The sequence below is a fragment of the Somniosus microcephalus genome, chromosome 3 (genome assembly GCF_052327205.1).
Source record: "Somniosus microcephalus isolate GS21.2 chromosome 3, FLI_Smic_1.0, whole genome shotgun sequence".
Classification (NCBI taxonomy): domain Eukaryota; kingdom Metazoa; phylum Chordata; class Chondrichthyes; order Squaliformes; family Somniosidae; genus Somniosus; species Somniosus microcephalus.
In genome coordinates, this window is record NC_140989.1 from 281,413,219 (window position 1) to 281,440,487 (window position 27,269).

Below are 27,269 nucleotides of genomic sequence, written 5' to 3' on the forward strand. Positions count from 1 at the left end.
CAGGTCTTCCTTGGCTTTCCTACCTAACAAGTTTAGGAGCCACTCTTGCAGACCGCCTTTCAAATTCTTTAGTATAAGTTTATACATCACAGCAGAGGCATTGAGGTTGAGGGTGCTTTGTTCTCACAGATTTGTGCTTTTCCCATGTCTCAGTTGTTTTCTTCTGTGGGGGCAGCTTGCTCAGTGGACTTGGCTCTTCCACTGCAGCTGGTTGACTTCTCAAGCTCCTTCTTCTAAACTCATGCCCCGTTGAACTCACCTATTCACATATACAGACGGTGGAGTTCACATCTCCCTGGCTTCCACAGTTCTGGGTCAGGTTTTGTTTTCTCCAACATCCCATTTGAGATCTGCTTCCGCCAAACACATTTGGGATATTCCCAAAGAATCTTAAAACAGTTACAAATCTCCCGATAGATTTTGTGTACACAATATACGTGAGTGAAGATCTGATAGGGTGATATAGTTGTATATGTACTGGCCTCAATTTACAGGCAAAACTTGTGCGATACAGTTCAGGTTTCTTGCACATGTATTTAAGTTGGGCATTCCATTTGTATTAGTTAAAATTGGAAAGGCCTGGATTATCTTTTTCCTTCGGCAGAAGTAACTGTAAAACCGTGGCCATTTGCTATATTAGAAATAGGAAAGAGTTTGAACTGGCAACTTTTAGACTCACTATCATTCGAAGGAAGTACAAGTGGTGTGACAAGACATTTATCTTGAGGATAATTACAAAGTAAAGCAGGCCTAACATAATTCATTCCCACCCCAACACTACTCCTTTCACTGTGTAACTTTTAAAAGTGGTGTGTTTAGAACCTAGCAGCTGTTGTAGATCAAGACTAAAGGAGGGTCAATACTCAATAAAGAGATTGCAGAGATGTGCATGAGTAGCCTGGGACAAATTTGTCTCGAGGTTTCTCTTCCACAAAGAGAAGCATCTATCTTCCATTCAACACCTTCTCCAAAGGTACATTCTGTGGGGGACTGTTCAGGCAGAACTATTTCCTACAATTCCGTAGCACAGAAAGTTAACACACCAACATCCTTTGGGAGGGGAAGGAAAAGATTGTTTTGCGTACATATGAAAATGACAGGGAAAAGACCAACTGGTCCTTCGAGCCTGTTCTGTAGAGTCATGGTGCAACTAAGCATAGTGATCCCCATCCACCAGCAGCCAGTAATCTCCTGGAAGAGACAAAAACACAAGCATCTTACATAGCTTGTCACCAAGGACTGCCCGTTAGAAGCCTTTATATTCAACTAGATAAAAGGGTACTTTTTTATCTGTCTGTAATTATCAATTTATTGACTTCTCCTGTATAGAGTGTTTTAATGCTGCTTCTGCTTTTATCTAATCTCTAAATGATGTGGTCCAGCAAATCCTCCACTCAGAAACCAGACACAGGATGAAGTACTTGTTTAAAATATAAATATACAACTGTAATAGGAGAGTAACAGAAATAAACATTATTTTGGTTTTGTTTATTGAGTTCTCATTTATTAATTTAATAGGTTCATATAATGCAAAACAAATACAATGCATGTAGTAATGTGGAACCTGTGTCAAATCTATTTAAAATTCACATTTAAAATTTGCTCACAGTAATGGCAATTTAAATAGAAACAAGCTTAAAGCACGTGGAACAAACAGAACAAAAGAAGTGCAACAACCTGCAATTAGACACAATAACCTGCAATTAGACACAATTCAAGTTATTTAGAGCTAAGAATGTGGCTCTATATTTTGTGTAACCAATTCTATGAATAATAGAATAAACAGCCTGGAATACTGTATTCATTACAGTAAATAGCTTTAAAGGTAAAATTGCTAATGTAACAATTGCTGATAGGAAGCATTTTATTAGATCAACAAAAGGAGATACTATAACTTAAATAGTTGTCTTATTAGCTATTAGTGTTCACTTATTTAAGATTACTGTTTATAAATCAGAGCCTCTACTCCAGTTCTACACTTCAGACTCGTCCAGCTATCCAAAAGCAGAAAAACAGAAACATATTATACATTAGAATAAGATACAGCTAATATTTTTCATTATGCCAGGACATTGGTTTGTTACGTAAATATACAAAATAAAACAGCCTGACCCAGTATAGATCACAAGTTAGCTACGACACCATGCAATACTGACAAGGATCCACAATACATTACAGATTCAATTATGTACAAGGAGTGTTACAAAAGCAGTAATAAATATTTCTTGCTGAGCTTATCTGCTTCCAAATGGATAGAGGTAAGGATCATCTGGACGGTAACCATAGGCCGTGACTGGGCGCCCAGGAAAGCTAACTGGCTGACCAAACCCGTCAATTGCCATACTGAAATCAGGAAAGAAGTTAACAAAATTAGTAAGTCAAAAGATAGGGTGTAAAAGTATGTATCTGCAGAGCAGTGCAGGTTCAGCACTAGATTTTTCAGGTACTTTTCAAGCAACTGATACAAAATTTTCATTTTTAATTTAGCTGGGAAAATAATTCAGATTTGATAAAGCATGCACAAAGACAAACTGTATTTGCAGCCGGTGATATTTTTGAAATGTCATCACTTCATGTATAATGAATTTCTTTGAAACAAAGTGACTATTTGATTAAATGAAATTTTGCACACAGCAAGATTGTACAAAACAATGAGATGAACGGCCATTTCATCTGTTTTTAATGGTGTTGAATAAAGAAGAAATATTGACCAAGATGTCAGAAGAACTCCCTACTCTTCTTTGAATATTGTCATTTAATTTGAACCACTGAAACAGGAAGATGCGACCTAAGTTTAGTATCTCATCCAAAGGACAGCACCTATGACAATGCACCACTCTTCAGAAAATACACTGGTATACCTAGATTGAGTTCAAGTCCTGGGTGGAGACTTGAATTTTTGAGCTTTCTGACTCAGGCGAGAATGCTAATAACTGCGCCAAGCTGGCAGTGGGCAGATGAACCAAGTGCCAGACACCAAGTCTACCACTCAAATTACTGGGTATGTAGACATCTATGTTTACACAGGCCCTATAAACAGTTTCATGATCAGTGAACCAAGCTTATTGCTAAGCTCTGGAGGATTGATGATCTTAAACAATTAAAGCCTTTTTCTCTTAAAAATACTTTTGTGCTTAAAGCATCCAGTAAACGTTTGCAGATTAGTCAGTTAAAGACAGTGAACAAATTACAATTACAGGAAATATGATGTACCTTGTTAATTAGCCTCATTCCAGAAGATACACCACATATCAAGGTATAAAGTTTACAGTAAAAAGGTCCCCCTTTTCAAGTCCTGTATTTAAATAAAATCTTTAATATATATAATCCTGCTCACTTGATTTGTGCATACTTCTCATGCTGTTAATCACTAATTGCATGCAACTTCCCAGTTTTACAACAGTATTCTTCTCTGGGACCTGTGCTCCAATCCAGCACAGCTTCATTAATGTCTCCTTCTCGGATGGCTCATTAAAAAAAGGCCATAAATGAACTAAATTTGGGCAATCTCAGTTTATTTCAGACAAATCCATAGTTAAATAAAAAGACCATTGCTGGAAATTTTAAAGTGAGGATGTGCATGTGTAAAAACTATAAATGTTACATTGGTAAAGCAAGGTGTAGAGGGGCAAGCAACCACTTTGAGCTACTTCCAACTCGAGAGCCTTTCCCCAGGCCAGTCATTTCTCATGTTCACGTGCATCCAAAATACTGAGTACCATATTTTCATTCAGTTTCATTTAATTTCCTATCATATAACATTTACAAAAATGCAGTTAATTTTTAATTATAAATTATGAATTTTGAGAATATAGCAAAGTACAATCTGAGTAAACAAAGTACATGGCACTCAAATTACACTGTGCGATACTAGTCTAAAAACAATTGACGTTAATCTGATCTTCCTTTCTTTGCTATTTTAATTGCAAACATGTTAGGTTTGTGTTCTAGTGTTCCACGCTCTTACTTAAGGACCTTATAGTTTTACTGAAATATTCCATAAAAGGTTAAAAGCAATTATGTAAAAATAATTATCCTGTACACTGAATTCAATACTTGACTCAAAAAAATCCTGTGCCAAATATTATTGTATGGAGAAATCCAAATTGTAACATTAGATTTTCCGCCTCTATGCTGATGGGGACATTACTCCTCTAAAAGCTGCTGCACCAGTAATAAAAGCCAGGTGAGATACATTATTCAGAATAATTGAGTGGAAAATTCTCTACTTTGATCTATTAGTGGAAACAATGGTTTGGTTAGATAGTGTCCCATCAGGGATCATTTTACTAGAAAATGTGGTCTCAGGGAAGAGAAAAAAAGTTACAAAATGGATCCATCCACAACACAGCAGCATATTATAGCTTAGAACAGGGATGTCAAACTTTTTGAAGTTAGGGGCCAGATACACATCAAAATCTGTGACTGGGACACATATGATTACACAATATATAAAAAATGTAAGGCCCATGCTTAAAAAGTGAGACCCCCTGATGCAAAAAAATCTCCCAAACATAAAAATTCATCTTTTCACTTCTTTCTCCCTATTTCTGGTGCTTCTCTCGCATTGCATTGTTTTGTCATTTTTTGCTGTTAAACCAGAGTGTGTAAATTCACTTTGGCTAGTGCAAAAAAAAAAGAAAAAATTAAAGCTGAAATTCTCATGAACACATTGCCATGAACAGATTTGCTGCTTTCCCCACTAGAGATCATCAGCTTGCCATGACTTCACTGACCTTAACTGAAAGTAGTTTTTGTGCAGAATTTGCCATTGTGAAAACTGCTTCTGTTGCACAGATTAAGGAACTTGCAGGTATTTCACAGATGACTAATCATTTTGACTCTATTGAATCCTGCACTCTTATGTTACTATTGAGGCTAGGTTAATTGAAAATTTAAAAAACGAGATTGATAGTATCTTTACCTAACAAAACTCTAAGGGATATGGAATGAAGGCAAGTAAATGGAGTTCAGTTACAGATCTGTCATTATCTAATTGAATCGTGGAATAGACTCGAGGGGCTGAATGGCCTACTCCCTTCCTATGAATGGTGCTATGCACTTCTATAAATACTAAAGCAGCACTGGGATTGGGAGAGAATGCTTTACCTCTTTAAAACTGCAGGACCTGGAGGACTGGTAAAGGCTGTACCTGTTTGGGCAAAATCCACCATCAGGAAACAGCCATTCCAGTCTTCCAACCCTGGGGACTTTATACAGCTTGAAAGAGCTGACATTGGCTTTGTGCATAAGCACAAAAAAGCATAACCAGTAGGAGCATCTTGGACATCACTGGCTTAGAGTACTTAGGGTAGATTTATTATTGTTTTCCTTTCTAGTGTTTGAAAGAACAGAGTGGGTTGCTTAGCCACTTCAGAGGGCAGTTAAGAGTCAACTATATTGGTGCAGAACTGAAATTCTCACCTACATGTTGCCCCATGGCGACATCATCTGAAAACACAGCGTCAGTTTCCACATGTACGCTGACGACACCCAGCTCTACCTCTTCTCAAAACCCTACCACGGTCTCTAAATTGTCAGACTGCTTGTCCGACATCCAGTTCTAGATGGGCAGAAATTTTCTTCAATTAAATATTGGGAAGACCGAAGCCATTGTTTTCGGTCCCCACCACAAACTCCGTTCCCTAGCCACTGACTCCATCCCTCTCCCTAACATCTGTCTGAGGCTGAACCACTGTTCGCAACCTTGCTGTCATATTTGACCCTGAAATGAGCTTCCAACCACATATCCGCAGCATAACTAAGACCGCCTATTTCCACCGCCCATTGTCCGCCCTTGCCTCAGCTCATCCGCTTCTGAAACCCACATCTATGCCTTTGTTACCGCTAGACTTGACTATGCCAATGCACTCCTGGCTGGCCTCCCACGATCTACCCTCCATAAACTTGAGGTCATCCAAAACTCGGTTGCCCATGTCCTAACTCGCACCAAGTCGTGTTCACCCATCACCCTTATGCTCGCTGACCTACATTGGCTCCCGGTTAAGCAACGCCTCGATATCAAAATTCTCAACCTTGTTTACAAATCCCTCCATGGCCTCGCCCCTCCCTATTTCTGTAATCTCCTTCAGCCCCACAACCCCCGAGATACCTGCACTCCTCTAATTCTGCCCCCTTGAGCATCCCTATTATAAATCGCTCAACCATTGGTGGCCGTGCCTTCTGTTGCCTAGGCCCTAAGCTCTGGAATTCCCTGCCTAAACCTCGCCACCTCACTACCTCTCTTTCCTCCTTTAAGACACTCCTTAAAACCTACCTCTTTGACCAAGCTTTTGGTCACCTGCCCATATTTCTCCTTATGTGGCTCGCTGTCAAATTTCTTGTCTTTTAATACTCCTGTGAAGCGCCTTGGGACATTTTACTATGTTAAAAGTGCTATATAAATACAAGTTGTTGTTGTTGAAAATCGTCACAGTTCATAACTTGGGACAAAGATAATGGACCCCATGGTGAAATGCTGCCCTGAAGCTCCAGCTGAGATCACAAAAGGGCTGCTATAGTTCTTGGCATGACCTGTAGAGAGGGCGGCTAACCTTTTTGTTTGGTTGTACCTTCTGCTTGTTAGCGCCTCTGGGCAGACAGCAGAACTGTTTAAAACAGTTAACTGGAATTACTGCATAACTAGTTTCACTCTATTCCTTTTTCATGGCCCTTTAGCATAAACCTGTTTGTTGCATTAATTAGACTCTTTCTTGCAACTGTATCTTCTTAAAAAGAGGTTTGATGTTCAAATACCCCACGTATTCCTTGCTGCCACAAGGTCATTCATTGCTATAAACAATGGTTATTTCTATTCCATTAGCTTTGAACTTCAACTAGGCAGCCAATTGTCTAGGTTTGACTTTCAAATGATAATAATTCCACTTTACAATTTTAAACTATATATATGGCAGGAAAATGGCAGCAGGGCTGGAGCCAAATAGTCTTCAGAACTGGCTGCACAATCAACTAGGCAATCAACAATGCATATGTTCTGCAACCAATTACATAAACCCTTTGGCTCCAATCTGTTTCCTATGACATGTCCTTTCACTGTAGTGATTGGAAGTAGTATTCTGATAATGATTTGATTCTGCCCCATGGCTAGTTATTGAAACTATCATTCAAACTCTGCCATGTTTGTTTATTTCAGTCTTATTGAAGGGATTAAATATTTGAGACTGACCTAAGGTAACTGAGAAGATTCAAGATATATTTAACCATAAAGAATGAGATCTTAAAATTGCCTAATATCAGCAAGCCATTTACAATTTAAAGTCATGTTCAATTAGCAAGGTAGAACTATGCTAATACAAGGTCATTTTCTTTTCTTAATGCAGTGCTCCTACTTAGAATGCATTTTTCAGATAGATTACCCTCTCAGTCAAAAACTTTACACTTGATTCCCTGCTTAACGATGTGGGTCTTTATATGCAACTAACAAATATCAGTTTCAAGCATTTATTTCATAATTCTTCAGCATTTCCCCAAAAGTGGGCTGGTTAAGCAATTTTAGTTGTTCCTTAAGATACGGTGGTGGAAAAATTCAACATTGTTGCGGTCATTTTTTGGGCGTTAAATCAACTTTCCGGATTGCAAACTTCTGCGCCCGATCGCCCCCAGAAATGTGCCAGTTACAAAATTGGCAGCCAGCAACTTCTAGGTGTGCAGGGGTAGTCAACCTGCATATGCAAATCGGGGTTCTAATGCCAGTCGTAGGATCCCGATTAAAATTGGTCAGAAAATGAGTTTTCACCATCCAGTCGTTCTGCGTCTTGAGTGGCCTAGGCAATAGTTAAACTTGAAACTTTAATAGTTTCACTTTTGTGGAACCAGGAGCAGCAATGCTCCTTCTGGCTCCACAAAAATACAGCGCGCCACTGCTAGCCCAGGCTCCCAACCCCTGGACCTACTTGTGAGCCGGCTTGGTGTTGGAGCCGGGACAGAATTGATCAGGCCCTGCATCGGGATGCCTGATTGGTGTCCGCAGCTTACTGGTTTAATACAGAAGTGGCACAATATCAATTTGGCCTCAGGTCGATGTCTTCGGGCACACGTTAGGATTGCACCACCCATTTCACCCTGGTTTCTAGCGCGAGTTGAATTTTTCTCCCAGTGCTCTATCTACTGGACTAACCAAGATCTGGCACAATTCAGCCATTAAGGAAAGCTGAGGGATCAAATATTAAGGCAGGCTGTAATTCAAACTTGGAACCTCCAGCTGGAAACTCACCTCACTCATCTTTCAGAGTAATTCCAGGGAAAAATTCAAAATGAGCTAAATTGGAATTTATTCAGCCAAGGAAAATTTGTTTGACAATATTTAGCCTGTGGTTCTTTTCTGTTCACCTCCGTGAAACACAATTTTAGCAACATTAACACTACTCATTTGATTCTTATTTACTAATTTTATTTTTACTTAAAGTATCTTCTAAAAAATTGAATTATAAAATCTCCTTGCTTTGTTTTGATAGACTTTATTTAAAAAAGTGAGCACTGATGAGTGATGATGTCTCCGGATGAAATGAAAGAGCTGAGCCTGACTGTTAAAGGAGTTGAATTAATACAATGGCTGTAACATCCCAGGTTTAAAAGTGTATATCCCCGAGAGTGGAGAAGATCGGTGAGGCACTGATGATCATTACGAGGGAGTCGATGAGCATGGGGGAGGTACAAGTAGATTGAAAACAGGCAAATGTGGTGCTCGTATTCAAAGAAGATGACAAAACAGACACAGCCAACTGCAGACCCATTAGTCTTACTTCCATTTCATTCCATGTAAAATAATGGAATCGATCATCAGCATTGGGGTGCCTCAGGGCTCGACGCTGGGATCACTACTGTTCCTAATTTATATAAATGTGTCAGACAAAATATGTAAATAGTCACAATAATGGCAGATGAGGGACAGACATGCTCCATGGATGTTGTTAAAATAGCTAAGAATGAAGCTGAAAGAGATCTTAGCAGACTTGATGCTGAACATGTCAAACCAATGCGTAGCAGCAATCAGAGCCAAAAGGATGCTGGAGTACATAGCCAAAATAGTAGAATACAAGGCAGAGGAGGTAATGATCAAACTTAATACTGCTCTGGTCAGACTTGAATTTTGAATCCAGCTCTGGCCATGAAATATGAGAATGTTGGAGAAAGTGCGGCGAAGAGAGGAATATATATTACTGCAGTTCACTTAATTACCACTTGATGGTGCTTGTTGTACACGAGTTGTGCCAGTAATTCATAACGTTGACGTATACAAAAGAATACATAATTAGTGTTATAACGCTAAATTGGTAGAAGTCTACAGAGCTCTAAAAAACGTGCGTGTGAAACGTAACAAACAGCTTGGTTTTTGGATTTCATTAACAGAAAAATAGAAGTAGGAGTAGGCCATTCGGCCCTTCAAGCCTGCTCCGCCATTCAATATGATCATGGCTGATTCTCTATCTCAATACCATAATCCTGCTCTCTCTCCATACTCCTTGATGCCTTTTGTGTCACAATGAGTGGGAAACTAAATATCACTTGCTTGTACCATTTAATAGAGATGATGACCAATACAGAATTCTGACAAAATGTGGTTGGTAAAATAAAATCAATACATCACTTGAGATTATGAAGTATGAAACAAAGATAAAGGTCTTCGTTAGCATCTGACAAATGAAACTTGAAAAAAAAACTCCACGCCTCACCAAAAATGATAAAACCAGGTACCCTAAATTGAGACTTTAATTATATCACAGGCACAGTTAACGGAACTGATGGAGTACATTAGAACATAAGAAATAGGTGCAGGAGTAGGCTATTTTGCTCCTCGAGCCTGCACCGCCATTCAATAAGATCGTGGCTGATCCTCTTTCCTGCACTATCCCCATATCCCTTGATTCCTTTACTATCCAAAAACCTATCGATCGCCGTCTTGAACATACTCAACGACTGAGCCTCCACAACCCTCTGGGGTAGAGAATTCCAAAGATTCATCACCCTCTGAGTGAAGAAATTTCTCATCTCAGTCCTAAATGGCCAACCCCTTATTCTGAGACTGCGATCCCTGATTCTAGATTCCTCAGCCAGGGGAAACATCCTCCCTGCATCTACCCTGTCAAGCCCTAGAATTTTGTATGTTTCAATGAGATCACCTCTCATTCTTCTAAACTCCAGAGAATATAGGCCTAGTCTACTCAATTTCTCCTCATAGGACAATCCCCCCCTCCATCCCAGGAATCAGTCTGGTGAACCTTCGTTGCACTCCCTTCTATGGCAAGTATAGCCTTCCTTAGGTAAGGAGACCAAAATTATACACAATATTCCAGGTGTGGTCACACCAGGGCCCTATGTAATTGCAGTACAACAACAACTTGTATTTATATAGCACCTTTAACATAGTAAAACATAGAAAAATAGGAGCAGGAGTAGGCCATTCAGCCCTTCGAGCCTGCTCTGCCATTCAATATGATCGTGGCTGATCCTCTATCTCAATACCATATTCCCGCTCTCTCCCCATACCCCTTGATGCCTTTTGTGTCTAGAAATCTATCAATCTCCTTATTAAATATATTCAGTGACTTGGCATCCACAGCCTTCTGTGGTAGAGAATTCCACAGGTTCACCACCCTGAGTGAAGAAATTTCTCCTCATCTCAGTCCTGAATGTCCTACCCCATATCCTGAGACTGTGACTCCTCGTTCTAGACCCCCCAGCCAGGGGAAACATCCTCCCTGCATCCAGTCTGTCTAGCCCGGTCAGAATTTTATACGTTTCAATGAGATCCCCTCTCATTCTTCTAAACTCGTGAATACAGGCCTAGTCGACCCAATCTCTCCTCATACGACAGTCCTGCCATTCCAGGAATCAGTCTGGTGAACCTTCGCTGCACTCCCTCTATGGCAAGTATATCCTCTCTTAGGTAAGGAGACCAAAACTGCACACACTACTCCAGATGTGGTCTCACCAAAGCCCTGTATAACTGCAGTAAGACATCCTTGCTCCTGTACTCAAATCCTCTTGCAATAAAGGCCAACATACCATTTGCTTTCCTAATTGCTTGCTGTACCTACATGTTAACTTTCAGGGATTCATGTACAAGGACACCCAGGTCTCTCTGAACACCAACATTTCCCAATCTCTCACCATTTAAAAAATACTCTGCTTTTCTATTTTTCCTACCAAAGTGGATAACTTCACATTTCTCCACATTATATTCCATTTGCCATGTTCTTGCCCACTCACTTAGCCTGTCTATATCCCCTTGAAGCCTCCTTGCATCCTCCTCACAACTTACATTCCCACCCAGCTTTGGATCATCAGCAAACTTGGATATATTACATTTGGTCCCTTCATCCAAATCATTGATAGATTATAAATAGCTGAGGCCCAAGCACTGATCCTTGCGGTACCCCACTAGTTACAGCCTACCAACCCGAAAATGTCCCGTTTATTCCTACTCTGTTTTCTGTCCGTTGACAGATCCTCAATCCATGCTAGTATATCACTCCCAATCCCATGAGCCCTAATTTTGTTTAATAACCTCTTGTGTGGCACCTTATCGAATGCCTTCTGAAAATCCAAATACACCACATCGACTGGTTCCCCCTTATCTATTCTGCTAGTTACAACCTCAAAAAACTCTAACAGATTTGTCAAACATGATTTCCCTTTCATAAATCAGTGTATCCTATTATTATTTTCTAAGTGCCCTGTTACCATGTCCTTAATAATAGATTCTAGCATTTTCCCTACTAATGATGTCAGGCTACCTGGTCTGTAGTTCCCCGTTTTCTCTCTCCCTCCTTTCTTAAATAGTGAGCTTACATTTGCTACCTTCCAATTCGCGGGAACCATTCTAGAATCTATGGAATTTTGGAAAATGACAACCAATGCATCCGCTATCTCTATAGCCACCTCTTTCAAAACCCTAGGATGTGGGCCATCAGGTCCAGGGGATTTATCAGCTTTCAGTCCCATTAACTTCTCCAGTACTTTTTTTTTACTAATACTAATTTTTTTCAGTTCCTCATTCTCGCTAGACCCTTGGTTCTCCACTATTTCCGGGAAGTTTTTTGCATCTTCTTCCATGAAGGCACACACAAAGTATTTGTTTAATTTCTCTGCTATTTCCTATTTCTCCTGTCTCAGCCTGTAAGGGATCCACATTTACTTTCGCTAATCTTTTCCTTTTTACATACCTATAGAAGCTTTTACAGTCTGTTTTTATGTGTCTCGCTAGTTTACTCTCATTCTATTTTCCCTTTCTTTATCAATTTCTTGGTCCTCCTTTGCTGAATTCTAAAATCCTCAGGCTTACTACTCTTTTTGACAACATTATAAGCCTCTTCCTTTGATCTAATACTATCTTTAACTTCTTTTGTTAGCCGCGGTTGGACCACTTTTCCTGTGGGGTTTTTGTGCCTTAAAGGAATGTATTATTTAAATGTTAGCCATTGCTTCTCCGCCATCATACCTTTTAATGTAGTTTCCCAATCTACCTTAGCCAACTCGCCACTCATACCTACATAGTTTGCTTTGTTTAGATTTAAGTCCCTAGTTTCAGATTTAACTAAATCACTTTCAAACTTATTATAAAATTCTATCATATTATGGTCACTCTTCCCTAAAGGCCCCTTCATCACAAGGTTATTAATTAACCTTTTCTTGTTGCACAATACTAGATCTAAAATAGCCTGTTCCCTAGTTGGTTCCTCAACATACTGATCTAGAAAACTATCTTGCATACTGATGCGCCATCAATTACACAAAAGACTGAGGTTAAGCGAGTAACAACCAGGCTTTTATTAACTAAAGAATGAAGGTCTAGTCTCGAGTGGTCGACCAGTCCAGAATACTAAGGGACTGGGAGGTAGTCACTTATATACCTGGAATAGTGGGAGGAGTCAGCCGAGACATGTCCAGACCTGTACCTAGTGGAATACACATACAGACAGGTATAACAGTGGTTTACCACATTCACCCCTTGTTTAAAAATGAGTCCGGTGGGGTGAAGTGTATTTAAAAGTTCGCGTATTGGAGTCTCTCCAGAGGTCTTGTCTGCCGCTGTGATCGACGTGGCGACGGCAGGGGTGGTGGAGCTTCCGGCGTCGCGTCCCGTGTAGGCTGGGGCACTGGAGTGTAGTCCTCGTGGGTGACGGTCCAAGGCGAGCCGGCTGCTGGGGTTGGATATCGGGTCTTTGGGGGGGGGGGGGGGTGGTGGTAATGGGTAGTGGGTTACAGCGGTCCCCGAGGGTGTCGTGGGGGGGGGGGGGGGGTTGGTAATGGGTAGTGGGTTACAGCGGTCCCCGAGGGTGTCGTGGGGGGGGGGGGGATTGGTAATGAGTAGTGGGTTACAGCGGTCCCCGAGGGTGCGAGGTCTCGTATGGAGACTGTGTCCTCCCGCCCGTCCGGGTACGCAATGTAAGCGTACTGGGGGTTGGCGTGGAGGAGGTCGACCCTCTCGACCAGGGGGTCCGTTTTATTGGTCCTCACGTGTCTTCTCAGTAGTACCGGCCCTGGGGACGTCAGCCACGGCGGTAACGCTGTCCCCGATGTGGACTTCCTTGGGAAGACAAACATTTTCTCGTGAGGGGTGGCATTGGTGGCAGTGCAGAGCAGTGACCAAATCGAGTGGAGCGCATCGGGGGAGCACCTCCTGCCAGCGGGAGGTCGGAAGGCCCCTAGACTTTAAGGCTAGTAGGGCGGCCTTCCAAACTGTTGCATTCTCTCTTTCCACCTGTCCGTTCCCCCGGGGGTTGTAACTGGTGGTCCTGCTTGTGGCTATACCCCTAGCGAGCAGGTACTGGCGGAGTTCGTCGCTCATAAACGATGAGCCCCGGTCGCTATGGATATAGCTGGGGAAACCGAACAGGGTGAAGAGGCTGTTCAGACATTTAATGACCGTGGCACTGGTCATGTCCGGGCAGGTGATAGCGAACGGGAAACGGGAGTACTCGTCAATGATGTTGAGAAAGTACACATTGCGGTCGGAGGAGGGGAGAGGCCCTTTATAATCGACGCTCAGGCGTTCGAAAGGGCGAGTGGCTTTTATCAGGTGGGCTCTGTCTGGTCTATAAAAGTGCGGTTTGCACTCAGCGCAGACTTGGCAGTTCTTGGTCATGGTCCTGACCTCCTCAATGGAGTAAGGCAGGTTGCGGGCCTTGATGAAGTGGAAGAACCTGGTGACCCCCGGGTGGCAGAGGTCATTGTGGAGGGCCCTCAGCCTATCGATCTGCGCGCTGGCGCAGGTGCCACGCGATAGGGCATCTGGGGTTCATTGAGCTTCCCAGGCCGGTACAAGATCTCGTAATTGTAGGTGGAAAGTTCGATTCTCCACCTCAAGATCTTGTCATTTTTGATTTTGCCCCTCTGCTTGTTGTTGAACATAAAAGCAACTGAACGCTGGTCAGTGAGCAGGGTAAATCATTTTCCGGCCAGGTAGTGCCTCCAATGACGCACAGCCTCCACAATAGCCTGGGCCTCCTTCTCGACTGCGGAGTGTCTGGTCTCTGGGCCCTGGAGGGTTCGTGAGAAGAATGCCACAGGTCTCCCCGCCTGATTAAGGGTGGCGGCCAGAGCGAAGTCGGACGCATTGCTTTCCACCTGGAAGGGGATGGATTCGTCCACTGCGTGCATGGTGGCTTTGGCAATGTCCTCCTTGATACGGTGGAAGGCCGAGCGGGCCTCTGCCATCAGGGGAAAAGAGGTGGATTTGATCAGCGGACGGGCTTTGTCTGCATAGTAGGGGACCCACTGGGCGTAGTAGGAAAAAAACCCTAGGCACCTCTTCAGAGCTTTTAGGCAGTGGGGGTTCCATAAGGGGATGCATCCGGTCCGGGTCGGGACCGATGACCCAGTGTTCCACAACACAGCCAAGGATGGCGAGGCGGTCTGTGCGGAATATGCACTTCTCCTTGTTATACGTCAGGTTCAGGAGTTGGGCGGTGTGGACGAATTTCTCGAGGTTTGCGTCATGGTCCTGCAAGTCATGGCCGCAGATGGTCACATTGTCTAGGTAAGGGAAAGTGGCCTGCAGCACGTTTTGATCGACCATCCGGTCCATCTCCCTTTGGAAGACGGAGACCCCGTTGGTAACGCCAAAGGGAACCCTAAGGAAGTGATAGAGGCGGCCGTTTGCCTCAAAAGCAGTATACTGGCGGTCTTCGGGGCGGATGGGGAGCTGGTGGTACGCTGATTTCAGGTCAATGGTCGAAAAGACGCGGTACTGCGCGATCTGGTTGACCATGTCAATTATGCGGGGGAGTGGGTAGGCGTCCAGCAGGGTGTAGCGGTTTATTGTTTGGCTGTAGTCGATGACCAGGCGTTGTTTCTCGCCGGTCTTAACGACCACAACCTGGGCTCGCCAGGGGCTGGAGCTGCCCTCAATAATCCCCTCCTTCAGGAGCCGCTCCACTTCGGTTTTGATGAAAACCCTGTCCCCGGCACTGTATCGCCTGCTCTTTGTGGCGATGGGCTTACAGTCGGGGGTGAGGTTAGCAAACAGTGGGGGGGGGGGGGGGGGTGGGACTGAGTATGGAGAGGTTGCATCTGGTGCGCGGCGGGCAATTTGGAGGCTGCTGGCTGCGGACTGAGAGTGGGGGAAGGGGGCCACCGTACGCCATCGTAACGCTTTTGAGGTGGCACTGGAAATCCAACCCCAGTAGAACGGCAGCGCAAAGTTGGGGCAGGACCAGGAGTTTAAAATTATTGAACACAGTCCCGTCTACTACTAGTGTCACCACGCAGTAGCCGCCAATGTCCGCTGACTGGGACTCGGCGGCCATAGAAATCCGCTGGTGCGCAGGCAGGACTGGGAGAGAGCAACGCCGCACCGTGTCGGGGTGGATGAAGCTCTGTGTGCTCCTGGAGTCAAAAAGGCAGTTTACTGCATGGCCGTTTACCTTAACGTCCATTTTGGACCGAGCTAGTTGGTGCGGTCTCGTTTGGTCCAGCGTAACAGAGGCCAGCGTAGGGGTCGGTGTGTCGCTGCGGGTATCAGATGGGGGGGGGGGGGTTGGCGGCCTGCTGCGTCCCGGCTGGTGTCCAAGATGGCGGCGTCCATGATTCCCATGTGGCTGGAGTCGTCCAAGATGGCTGCTGCTGCGGTGGTTCGCACATGGCTGGGGAGGCCCAAGATGGCGGCCCGCACGGCCCACACGCGGCGCTGTTGGGGGCCCAAGATGGCGGCTCGCACGGCCCACACGCGGTGCTGCTGGCGTTCGGGGTGGCTTTGGCCTTGCAGACGCTAGCGTAGTGTCCCTTTTTCCCGCAGCCCAAGCAGGTCGCATTCTTCGCCGGGCAGCGCGCTCTGGGGTGTTTGGCCTGGCCACAGAAGTAGCATTTCTGGCCTTGGGATACTGCTGTCTGGCTTTGGGACACTGCTGCGGTGGTTGGGCCGTTGTTGGGCTGTGGCTGGGGTGGCACGGTGCTATCCTACCGTGTCCCAGGTTGTCGTTCCCCGCGGCATCCATGGTGCAGAGGAGTAGGCATCGATGCCCCGGTAGGCTGCGTCCAGCGTTAGTGCGATTTCGGAGGCTTTGTCGAGGGTGAGGTCACTCTGCTCCAGCAGTCGCTGTCGGGTGTAGTTGGACCGGTGGCCCGCTACGAAGGCATCCTGGATCAGTTCCTCCGTGTACTTAGCGGGCGTTACCGCCTTACACCCACAGGCCCGGCCAAGCACGGACAGTGCTTGGAGGTATTCCTCAGTCGATTCCCCAGGTTGTTGCTTGTGATTCCCCAGGAGGTGCCTGGCGTAAACTTCGTTCACAGGGCGCGTGTACTGGGTCTTGAGGAGCTGGAGGGCGGCTGTGTACGAGGTCGCGTCCCGGATGACTGAGTACACTCGGTGGTTCACCTTGAAGATCAGGACAGACAGTTTGTTCGCATCCGTTACGACCGCAGTGGAGGCAGTCAGGAATGCCTCGAAGCACATGAGCCAGTGAGCAAACTTGGTGGAAGCGTCCGCTTCCCGACTGTCCAGGTCCAGGCATGCTGGTGTGAGGATCTTCTCCATTATAAAAAATTTAGTTAATAAAATTGATGCGCCATCAATTACACAAAAGACTGAGGTTAAGCGAGTAACAACCAGGCTTTTATTAACTAAAGAATGAAGGTCTAGTCTCGTGTGGTCGACCCGTCCAGAATACTAAGGGACTGGGAGGTAGTCACTTATATACCTGGAATAGTGGGAGGAGTCAGCCGAGGCATGTCCAGACCTGTACCTAGTGGAATACACATACACATACAGACAGGTATAACAGTGGTTTACCACACATACATTCCATGAATTCTTAAAAAAAGTGGCTGCAGAAATAGTGGATGCATTGGTTGCAATATACTAAAGTTCCCTTGGAAAACCACAAATGTAACACCCCTATTTAACAAAGGAGGGCGACAGAAAGCAGGAAACTATATACCAGTTAGCCTAACATCTGTCGTTGGGAAAATGCTTAAGTCCTTCATTAAGGAAGCAGTAGCAGGGCATTTGGAAAATCATAATGCAGTCAAGCAGAGTCAGCATGGTTTTATGAAAGGGAAATCATGTTTAACAAATTTGCTGGAGTTCTTTGAGGATGTAACGAGCAGGGTGGATAAGGGTGAGCCAGTGGATGTGGTGTATTTGGATTTCCAGAAGGCATTCGATAAGGTGCCACATAAAAGGTTACTGCACAAGAGCTCACGAAGTTGGGGGTAATATATTAGCATGGATAGAGAATTGGCTAACTAACAGAAAGCAGAGAGTCAGGATAAATAGGTCATTTTCCGGTTGGCAAATGATAACTAGTGGGGTGCCACAGGGATCGGTGCTGGGGCCTCAACTATTTACAATCTACATTAATGACTTGGATGAAGGGACCGAGTGTAATGTAGCCAAGTTTGCAGATGATACAAAGATGGGTGGGAAAGCAAGTTGTGCAGAGGACTCAAAAGAATCTGCAAAGGGATATAGACAGGCTAAGTGAGTGGACAAACATTTGGCAGATGGAGTATAATATGGGAAAGTGCAAGGTTATCCACTTTGGCAGGAAAAATAAAAAAGCAAATTATTATTTAAATGGAGAGAGATTACAAAATGCTCCAGTTCAGAGGGACCTGGGGGTCCTTGTGCATGAAACACAAAAAGTTAGCATGCAGATACAGCAAGTAATCAAAAAGGCAAATGGAATGTTGGCCTTTATTACAAAGGGGTTGGGGTATAAAAGCAAGGAAGTCCTGCTACAACTGTACAGGGTATTGGTGAGACTACACCTTAAGTACTGCATACAGTTTTGGTCTCCTTATTTAAGGAAGGATATACTTGCATTGGAGGCAGTTCAGAGACGATTCACACGGTTGATTTCTGAGATGAGGGGATTGTCTTATGAAGAAAGGTTGAGCAGGTTGGACCTATACTCATTGGAATTTAGAAGAATGAGAGGTGATCTTATTGAAACATATAAGACACTGAGGGGGCTCGACAAGGTAGATGCAGAGAGGATGTTTCCCCTTGTGGGGAAATCTAGAACTCGGGGACATAGTTTCAGAATAAAGGGTCGCCCTTTTAGAACTGAGATGAGGAGGAATTTCTTCTCTCAGAGGGTCGTAAATCTGTGGAATTCTCTGCTCCAAAGAGCCGTGGAGGCTGGGTCATGAAATACATTTAAGGTGGAGATAGACAGATTTTTGCAAGATAAGGGAGTGAAGGTTTATGGGGAGCGGGCAGGGAAGTGGCTTTGAGCCCAAGATCAACCATGATCTTATTGAATGGCAGAGCAGGCTTGAGGGGCCAAGTGGCCTATTCCTGCTCCTATTTCTTATGTTCTTATTTGTCCTCCACACTATTACTGCAAATTTGGTTTGCCCAGTCTATATGTAGATTAAAGTCCCCCATGATTATTGTATTACCCTTGTTGCATGCGCCTTTAATTTCCTGATTTATACTGTGCCCTACATTACAACTACTGTTTGGAGGCCTATAAACAACTCCCACCAATGTTTTCTGCCCCTTGCTGTTTCTTAGCTCCACCCAAACTGATTCTACTTCTTGATTTTTGGAACCAAGAGCCTTTCTCTCCACTGTCTTTATCCCATCCTTTATCAGGGCTACCCCTCCTCCTTTTCCGTTTTGCCTATCCCTCCAAAAGTTATGTATCCTGGAATATTTAGTTCCCAACCTTGGCCACATTGCAACCATGTCTCGATAATGGCTATTACAGGAAACTTTGGTTTATCCGGAGGTTGTATGTCCGGAAACCTCAATCTACCGGCAGAAATCAGGAGCCGTTTTGTTAGGTTGTTTTTCTTCTCGTGGCTTTGTTTTCAACAGTCGGGCTCTGGAAAGTCTCTCTGAAGCTGTTGCTAAGCTACAGAGACGCTTCCAAGGTACGGGCCGACTGTTTACAAGCTGTTGCTAAGCAACAGTGTTTGTTGTCAGATACGGAGATGAAAACCTCTATGCTTCAACATTAACTTTGTATGTCAGGCAGTTTTGATAGATCGGCAACAGCTCGGTCCCGTCGGTGCCGGATATAACAAAATTTCCTGTAGATCAAACCTATTAATTTCTAACCGCTATTAATTCATCTATTTTGTTGCGAATGCTTCGCGCACAGATATAGTGCCTTTAGCTTTGACTTATTTCTATTTTTCCCTGATGTCACCTTAGTCACTGATGCCTTATTACCTTTGTTACTCTCTTTGTCCCTTCCTGACCCACTCTGTTTATTTTCATTCAAAACTCTACTCTGCTCTAGAGCCTTGACATTTCTCTCGCTGCTTTTAAATTTACTCTTTCCTGAATCCTCCCCCCACCCCCCCATTCATTAGTTTAAAGCCCTGTCTACTGCCCTAGTTATTCAGTTCCGGTTCGCCAGGACACTGGTCCCAGCTCAGTTTAAGTGCAGCCCATCCCAACAGAACAGCTCCCTCTTTCACCAGTACTGGTGCCAGTGACCCATGAACTGAAACCCTTTCCTCCAACACCACTCTTTGAGCCACGCATTTAAACCTCTAATCTGTTTGTCCCCATGCCAATTTGCGTGTGGCTCAGGTAACAATCCAGAAATTACTACCTTTGAGGTTCTGCTTTTTAATTTGGATCCTAGCTCCTCAAACTCCCTCAGCAGAACCTCATTCCTAGTTCTACCTATGTCCTTGGTTCCTACATGGACCATGACAACTGGATCCTCTCCCTCCCACTCCAAGTTCTCCTCCAGCCATGAGGAGATGTCTTTAACCCTGGCACTGGGCAGTCAACACAACCTTCGGGACTCTCGGTCACGGCTGCAGAAAGCAGTATCTATCCCCGACTATACTGTCCCCTACCACAACTACATTCCCTTTCACTTCCCTCACTTGAATAGCCTCCTGCACCATGGTGCCATGGGCAGCTTGCTCATCCATCCTGCAGGCTTTTCCCTCAGCCACACAAGCAGCAAGAACCTCATACCTGTTGGACAAGGGCAAAGGTTGAGGCTCCTCCAGCACTGCACCTGGGGTCCCCTTACCTGCTTGAGTTGCAGTCACACCCTCCTGTCCCTGACCACTAACCAGACCTGTACCACTACCTAACCTAAGGGGTGTGACTGCCTCCTGGATCAAAGTGTCCAGGTAATTATCCCCATCCCTGATGCCCCGCAATGTCTGCACCTCAGACTCCAGCTCAAAAACTCTTGAGCTGAAGTTCTTCAAGATGCAGGCACTTACTGCAAACGTGGTTGTCCGGGATCACAATGCTCTCTACAAACTCCCACATGCTGCAGTTGCGGCACACCACCTGCACTGCCATCACTATATGACCTTGTTTTATTTAATTAAATTTGTAATTAGGTAACTTAGTTTAAAGTATAGTTTCTTGACGACTTACTTGATCTAGATTAAGTTATAGGTACTGAAATTAAATATCTACCTGTAACACAAAGCACTACAAGTAGCGTAGGCAAAAACCAGTAACTCATTCCCCCTCTTCTCCAAATTTCCAAATAAAACATTCTGTTTAAGTACACTCCATTTTAATCCCGCTCTGTGCAGACCGCTCTCTGGGTTACAAAACTGTCCTTTGTCCTGTGATTTAGGTTCAAGTCTAACGCCAATTGAAGGAATAGAACCATACTTTCTATGATGGGTACAACATTCTCAGTGAAATTATATTCTTTTGTTCTAAATACAGGACTAGAAAAGGCATTTGTACCCAATATGCCCATTCCCTTCACAGACCATGTATCCAATCCAATTCACTCAATCTTAAAGCTAACCCTCCAAGGTAAAGATCCATGGCATTACTTCCCAACCCCAAAGGGTAATCAAGCAAAACTCCAAATTAATTTAATCTTCCAACCTTGGTCCTAGCAGTACAAAACCATCCTGTTCCAAAGTGTATTTGTCTATTTTTGAAACGGTGTACTCAATTTTCTAAAGAAAGCATCCAGTGGAAGGAGTTTGGGCAGCCTCAATTCAGCTTCAAGTAGGCACAAAAACAGCCCATAATCTCACGTTAAATTAGCAATCTCAGGAAAAACTTCATGGAGGCTGAGGTGGGAAATTTCACTGGTGAGTTTGGGTTAAGAAAGATGTAGTGTCTCGGGTAATATTAAAACAATGTCAAGGAAGCTGTATCCTAAATTGAGCCTGTGCTATATACCCTGTCCAAAAGTGGGAACATGTCAATTCCCCAGCACAGACAACCCTCAATGTAATGAGCCACGTAAATTCACCTTTTTTATACCCACTAAGAGCATGATGAACAGAAGCAGTAAGTGTGGCAGAATAGCCCTCAATTGTTTCTTAAATGTGCTGATTCAAAGTTAAAGAGCTGTGTACTCAAATAAGGGCAGCATCAATGTGTTTTGGGAGTAGAGGTGGTGTGAGCTGGTGGTTGGGGTGGGGATCTCCTATTAGTACATGGCCAGCGGGGTGGTCTGCACTTCTGGGATCTACCTGCTTTTCTTCCTCTACACACCCGGACCACGGGCGCCTTCCTATCTTTGCCCGATTTTTCATGTTTCCCTCCTCCTCTGCTATTCTGCTGTAACCATTTACACCTCCTCTGGACCCATCTTTTGTTTTTATACTTATCTCATCATCTCATTTTGCCTTGCACCATCAATTTAATCACTTCTGCCCTCCAAGTCCCCCCGCATGCCGATGTTCCTTGACTGAAAGCAGCAAGGTACCCATTCCGGTTTTGACTGGGCCTTCACTTCTCTCGCCATACTTGTATTTTTTTATTCATTCATGGGATGTCTGGCAAGGCCGGCATTTATTGGTCATCCCTAATTTCCCTCGAGAAGGTGGTGGTGAGCCACCTTCTTGAACCGCTGCAGTCCTCATGGTGAAAGTACTTCCACAGTACTGTTAGGTAGGGCGTTCCAGGATTTTGACCCAGTGACAATGAAGGAACGGTGATATATTTCCAAGTCAGGATGGTGTGTGACTTGGAGGGGTATTTGGAGGTCGTGGTGTTCCCATGCGCCTGCTGCTCTTGTCCTTTAGGTGGTAGAGGTCGTGGGTTTGGGAGGTGCTGTCGAAGAAGCCTTGGTGAGTTGCTGCAGTGCATCTTGTAGATGGTACACACTGCAACCACAGTGCGCTGGTGGTGGAGGGAATGAATGTTTGTGGATGGGGTGCCAAATAAGTGGGCTGCTTTGTCCTAGATGGCGTTAAGCTTCTTGAGTGTTGTTGGAGCTGCACTCAACCAGGCAAGTGGAGAGTATTTCATCACACTCCTGACTTGTGTCTTGTAGATAATGGAAAGGCTTTGAGGAGTCAGGAGGCGAGTCACTCGCTGCAGAATACCCAGCCTCTGACCTGCTCTTGTAGCCACAATACGTGAGTGACTGGTCCAGTTAAATTTCTGGTCAACGGGGACCCCCAGGATGTTGATAGTGGGGATTCGACAATGGTAATGCCATTGAATTTCAGGAGGAGGTGGTTAGACTCTCTCTTGTTGGAGATGGTCATTGCCTGGCACTTGTATGGCGCGAATATTACTTGCCACTTATCAGCCCAAGCCACTTGCTGCATGCGGGCAGGGCCTGCTTCACTATATAAGGAGATTCGAATGGAACTGAACACTGTAATCATCAACGAACATCCCACTTCTGACCTTATGATGGAGGGAAGGTTATTAATGATGCAACTGAAGATGGTTGGGCCTAGGACACTGCCCTGAGGAACTCCTGCAACAATGTCTTGGGGCTGAGATGATTGGCCTCCAACAACCATCTTCCTTTGTGCAAAGTATGACTTCGCCCAATGCACTTGGTCAAATGCTGCCTTGATGTCAAGGGTAGTCACCTTCACCTCACCTCTGGAATTCAGCATTTTTGTTCATGTTTGGACCAAGGCTGCAATGAGGTCTGGAGCCGAATGGTCCTGGCGGAACCCAAACTGAGCATCAGAGAGCAGGTTATTGGTGAGCAAGTGCGCTTGATTGCACTGTCGCCGACATCTTCCATCACTCTGCTGCTGATTGGGAGTAGGCTGAGGGGATGGTAATTGGCCGGATTGGATTTGTCCTGCTTTTCGTGGACAGGACATCCCTGGGCAATTTTCCACTTTGGTCAGGTAGATTTTTTTTTACTCGTTCATGGGATGTTGGCATCACTGGCAAGGCCAGCATTTATTGCCCAATTACCCATCCCTTGAGAAGGTGGTGGTGAGCCACCTTCTTGAACCACTGCAGTCTGTGTGGTGAAGGTACTCCCATAGTGCTGTTGGGGAGGGGTTTTGACCCAGTGACGATGAAGGAACAACGATATATTTCCAAGTCAGGCTCGATTGGAACTTGGAGGAGAACTTGGAGGTGGTGGTGTTCCCATGCGCCTGCTGCCCTTGTCCTTCTAGGTGGTAGAGGTCGCAGGTTTGGGAGGTGCTGTCGAAGAAGCCTTGGCGGGTTGCTACAGTGCATCCTTGTACATGGTACACACTGCAGCCATGGTGCGCCGGTGGTGGAAGGAGTGAATGTTTAAGGTGGTGCATGGGGTGTTAATCAAGCAGGCTGCTTTGTCTTGGATGGTGTCGAGTTTCTTGAGTGTTGTTGGAGCTGCACTCATCCAGGCAAAATACCAGTGCTGTAGCTGTACTGGAACAGCTTGGTTAGACGTGCGGCTAGTTCTGGAGCACAAGTCTTCAGCACTACAGCCGGGATGTTGTCAGGGCCCACAGCCCTTGCTGTATCCAGTGCGCTCAGCCATTTCTTGATATCACGTGGAGTGAATCAAATTGGTTAAAGATTGGCTTCTGTGATGGTGGGAACCTTAGGAGAATGTCGACATTGATCATCCACTCGGCACTTCTGGCTGAAGATGGTTGCAAATGCTTCAGCATTGTCTTTTGCTACATCTCTTTTGAGCAGCATGTTGCTACATCGCTGGGGTACCTGAATTAAGTTTCATACATCTCATTCTTCATTGTCACAATCGTGCTTTTATCACTCCATTGAGCAAAAATGGGAAGCCTTCACAAGTACCTGACAAAATACATTTTGTTTGTCAACATGCAAGACAAACTCAGAGACTCTAGAATAGACAGACAGTAAAAAGTCAGCCTCTTTTATGTTAAAAAAATGTGCATGCTAAATTACTGTACAAATATGCACAAGTAGGCTGTCAATGTACCCGCCTGTAAATGCTATGTTGAGAATACAGACCAATACTGTATCAGCATAAAAAAGTGTATGAGTTTTCTCATTTCCAAAAAAAGTTTATGAAAAATTACAATTTACAAAAATGTTTATACCTAGGTCATTAATTGTTTGCCAAATTTTCTGCTTCAACTTGTAACCTGTGTGTAATATCTAGTTTCTTAAAATAAGCCCAGAACTTCGGGTCTCCACGGGTGAGTACGCACGGGGTACTCACCCGTAGGCCCGATGGAAGTGCCGGTTTCCTGCATGCACTGCGCATGCGCGGGAAACCGGCACTTCCGTTCCCCTGAACGAAGGGGTTCAGAGGTCGAACGCGTGCGCGGGGGAGGCTGCGCGTGCGCATCAAACTTAGTTTGTTTGTTTTTTTTAAATACAGGTTTTCCTGGGAACGTAAGCCTGCAGAATTTAGAAATGTAAAAAGCAGGCGTAAGGCCTGCTTTTTACAAGGTAAGTGGTGAATGAATTAAAAGTAAAACATTTTTTCCACAGGTTTATTATTTTTAAATGCTTTAAAGCAAGGTAAGTTTATTTTTAGCCCTGTTAGAATATAAAATTATTTTTTTCAAAAATTTAAATTATTTAAAATAGTTATTTCATGTAATTTATATTTATTTTAAAAATGTGATTTAAAAAAAAAATTATTTGAAGGTTTAGTGCTATTTTGGGGCCGTAGTATTTATAAGTCTTGACAGCACTTCCTGTCAGACTTATGAATGGAGCATTCCCTGCTCCGATTGGCTGCCCATGTGATCCCAGGGGACGCATCGAACTAACTGCGCCCCTGGGATACGCAAGCACTGCGCGCCGGCAGCTGGACCAGGCCCCGGATCGGAATCCCACGCGGGCCCACAGCACAACGGCCGGCGCACAAGGTAAGTGCAGGTCGGGGGCTTGCACCCGCGGGAAGCCCCCGACCCGAATTTCTGGGCCAAGATGCGGAAGGGGAAACTCAATGCTAAGGTTACAGGATTTGATATTATGATGGGATTTTTTTTCATAAAACATGTTTTTTTTCTTGCAAGCACTTAAACGTTCAGATTTATAAAACTGACAACACATGCAAGTTAACAACCACCCTCAACAGAGAATGGAAAAATTAACAGAAGATTCAAAACTAAGGTGAAGAGCCAAGGTCCCTCATACAGGACAAAACCAATGATAAAATGCGTTTAAAAAAGTAGTAAATAAGGATATTATTTCTAAATACATATACAAATCAATGCATTTATAGTGAACTATATAAAGCATTTTTATTCCATCTTGACTAATATATCATTGTTTTCTCTGTTGAATGTGTAGGTTGTTGAGAGTGAAGAGTTAAATTCTAACCAGCCTCCCAATAACCAAAGTCCAATCTGATTTGAAATATATTTTAAACCAGAAACCATTCAGGATATGAAGTGTTGACTACTAGGCAGTTGCTCAACTGATTAAATAATTTCCAGTCATCATTTATAACTGTGGCTTTTTTCAGTGCACAGAATTCTAATTTTTCCAACTGGCTTGCCAATCCTGTCATTATGAATTCCATTCGGCAAAAACGAAAGCCCTTTGGGCTATACCAGTGGCTCAAGAGCTTGATCCTTAGCCCATCAAAGTTGACAGCTTTTCTTAAAATTGGCCTGTAATACTTAGAAATTGCTCAGAAATGTCAGATTTCAGATCAGGTCCTTTGTTAAAAATCATATTTATTCATTTTATTTTAAGATTTTGCCTAAGTTACTATCATCGATCAAGTCCCAGTTCCTGAAACATTATATAGCCATTTTTTGCGCTTTTTCAAACTCAAAATCTTCAAGACTCCATTTAAAATCGGCGGCAGCTCTTTTATGGTTTTTATAGTTTTAGGTCAAAACTATTAACCCTTTTCCTTTAGTGAGGTAGAGAGAAAAAAAATCATTAAACTGAATGGCTTGTTGGTGGAAGAGGGCCTCCCAGTGAGGACAAAGTAATTGTACAAAAGTTTTTTTTGAATGAATCCGCTAAAGTTTCAAACAATATTGTAACAGTAGATAATGCCAACTATACCGACAAATACTCCACTTTACACCACTAGAACTTCTGTAGTGTTCACACTATTCGACGTCATGTTTCAGTTGATGCCTCAGGCATAATTAAATCATCAGTGGTGAGCTGTGGGGCGTCGAGTAGCTTAAAACAGCAGGGGCGCTCTATTCCCAAACAGATGGCTGCTCGTTCTAGTTCCATGACTGCCTATAACTCTAACCCACTTGCAAACATGGAGGGGAGGCATTCTGTCCAGACTGAAGTGAATAACTGCACAGTTTACAGCAGTAACTTTACTACAGGTTTGCAACCAGTGTTAATTCTCAGCTCCGGGGTAAAAATAAAATGGCTAAATATATTAGGCGGTCACTGCTCTTCATTTCGGGGCCAATTATTTAATTAGAGCCCGCAAAGAGTGGCTAAACAAGTCCTCTCACCACTGACTATTTAAAAGTGAAATGTGGTCTCTTGAAGCTCAGCTTCGTCACTGTAGAATAAAACTGATCTTTATCCAGCACTTGTTTGTTTTCAGCAACTTTTTGTTTTCAGAGGCTTAGAACTGACTGTGTAAAATCCAAATTTTGTTCCTAAATATCTGTATAACTTTGTTTTTATTATTTTTCTCTTTTTTGCCTGTTATCTCCCCATCTCT

General features: G+C 44.0%; 1 protein-coding gene across 7 annotated transcripts in view; it reads right to left on the minus strand.

Moving 5' to 3' along the window:
• Positions 1 to 1,473: 1,473 nt before the first annotated feature.
• Positions 1,474 to 27,269, minus strand: part of kifap3a (kinesin-associated protein 3a) — a 249,575-nt gene continuing 223,779 nt past the window's right edge. For 5 of the 7 annotated variants that reach the window (XM_085982637.1, XM_085982636.1, XM_085982639.1 and 2 more), the window contains one exon: positions 1,474 to 2,343. In XM_085982637.1, the coding sequence (XP_085838763.1) occupies positions 2,201 to 2,343 (143 nt within the window). In that variant the 3' untranslated portion in view covers positions 1,474 to 2,200. The remainder of the gene's footprint in view (positions 2,344 to 27,269) is intronic. The other 2 variants (XR_015077662.1, XM_085982638.1) reach the window with 2 other exon arrangements.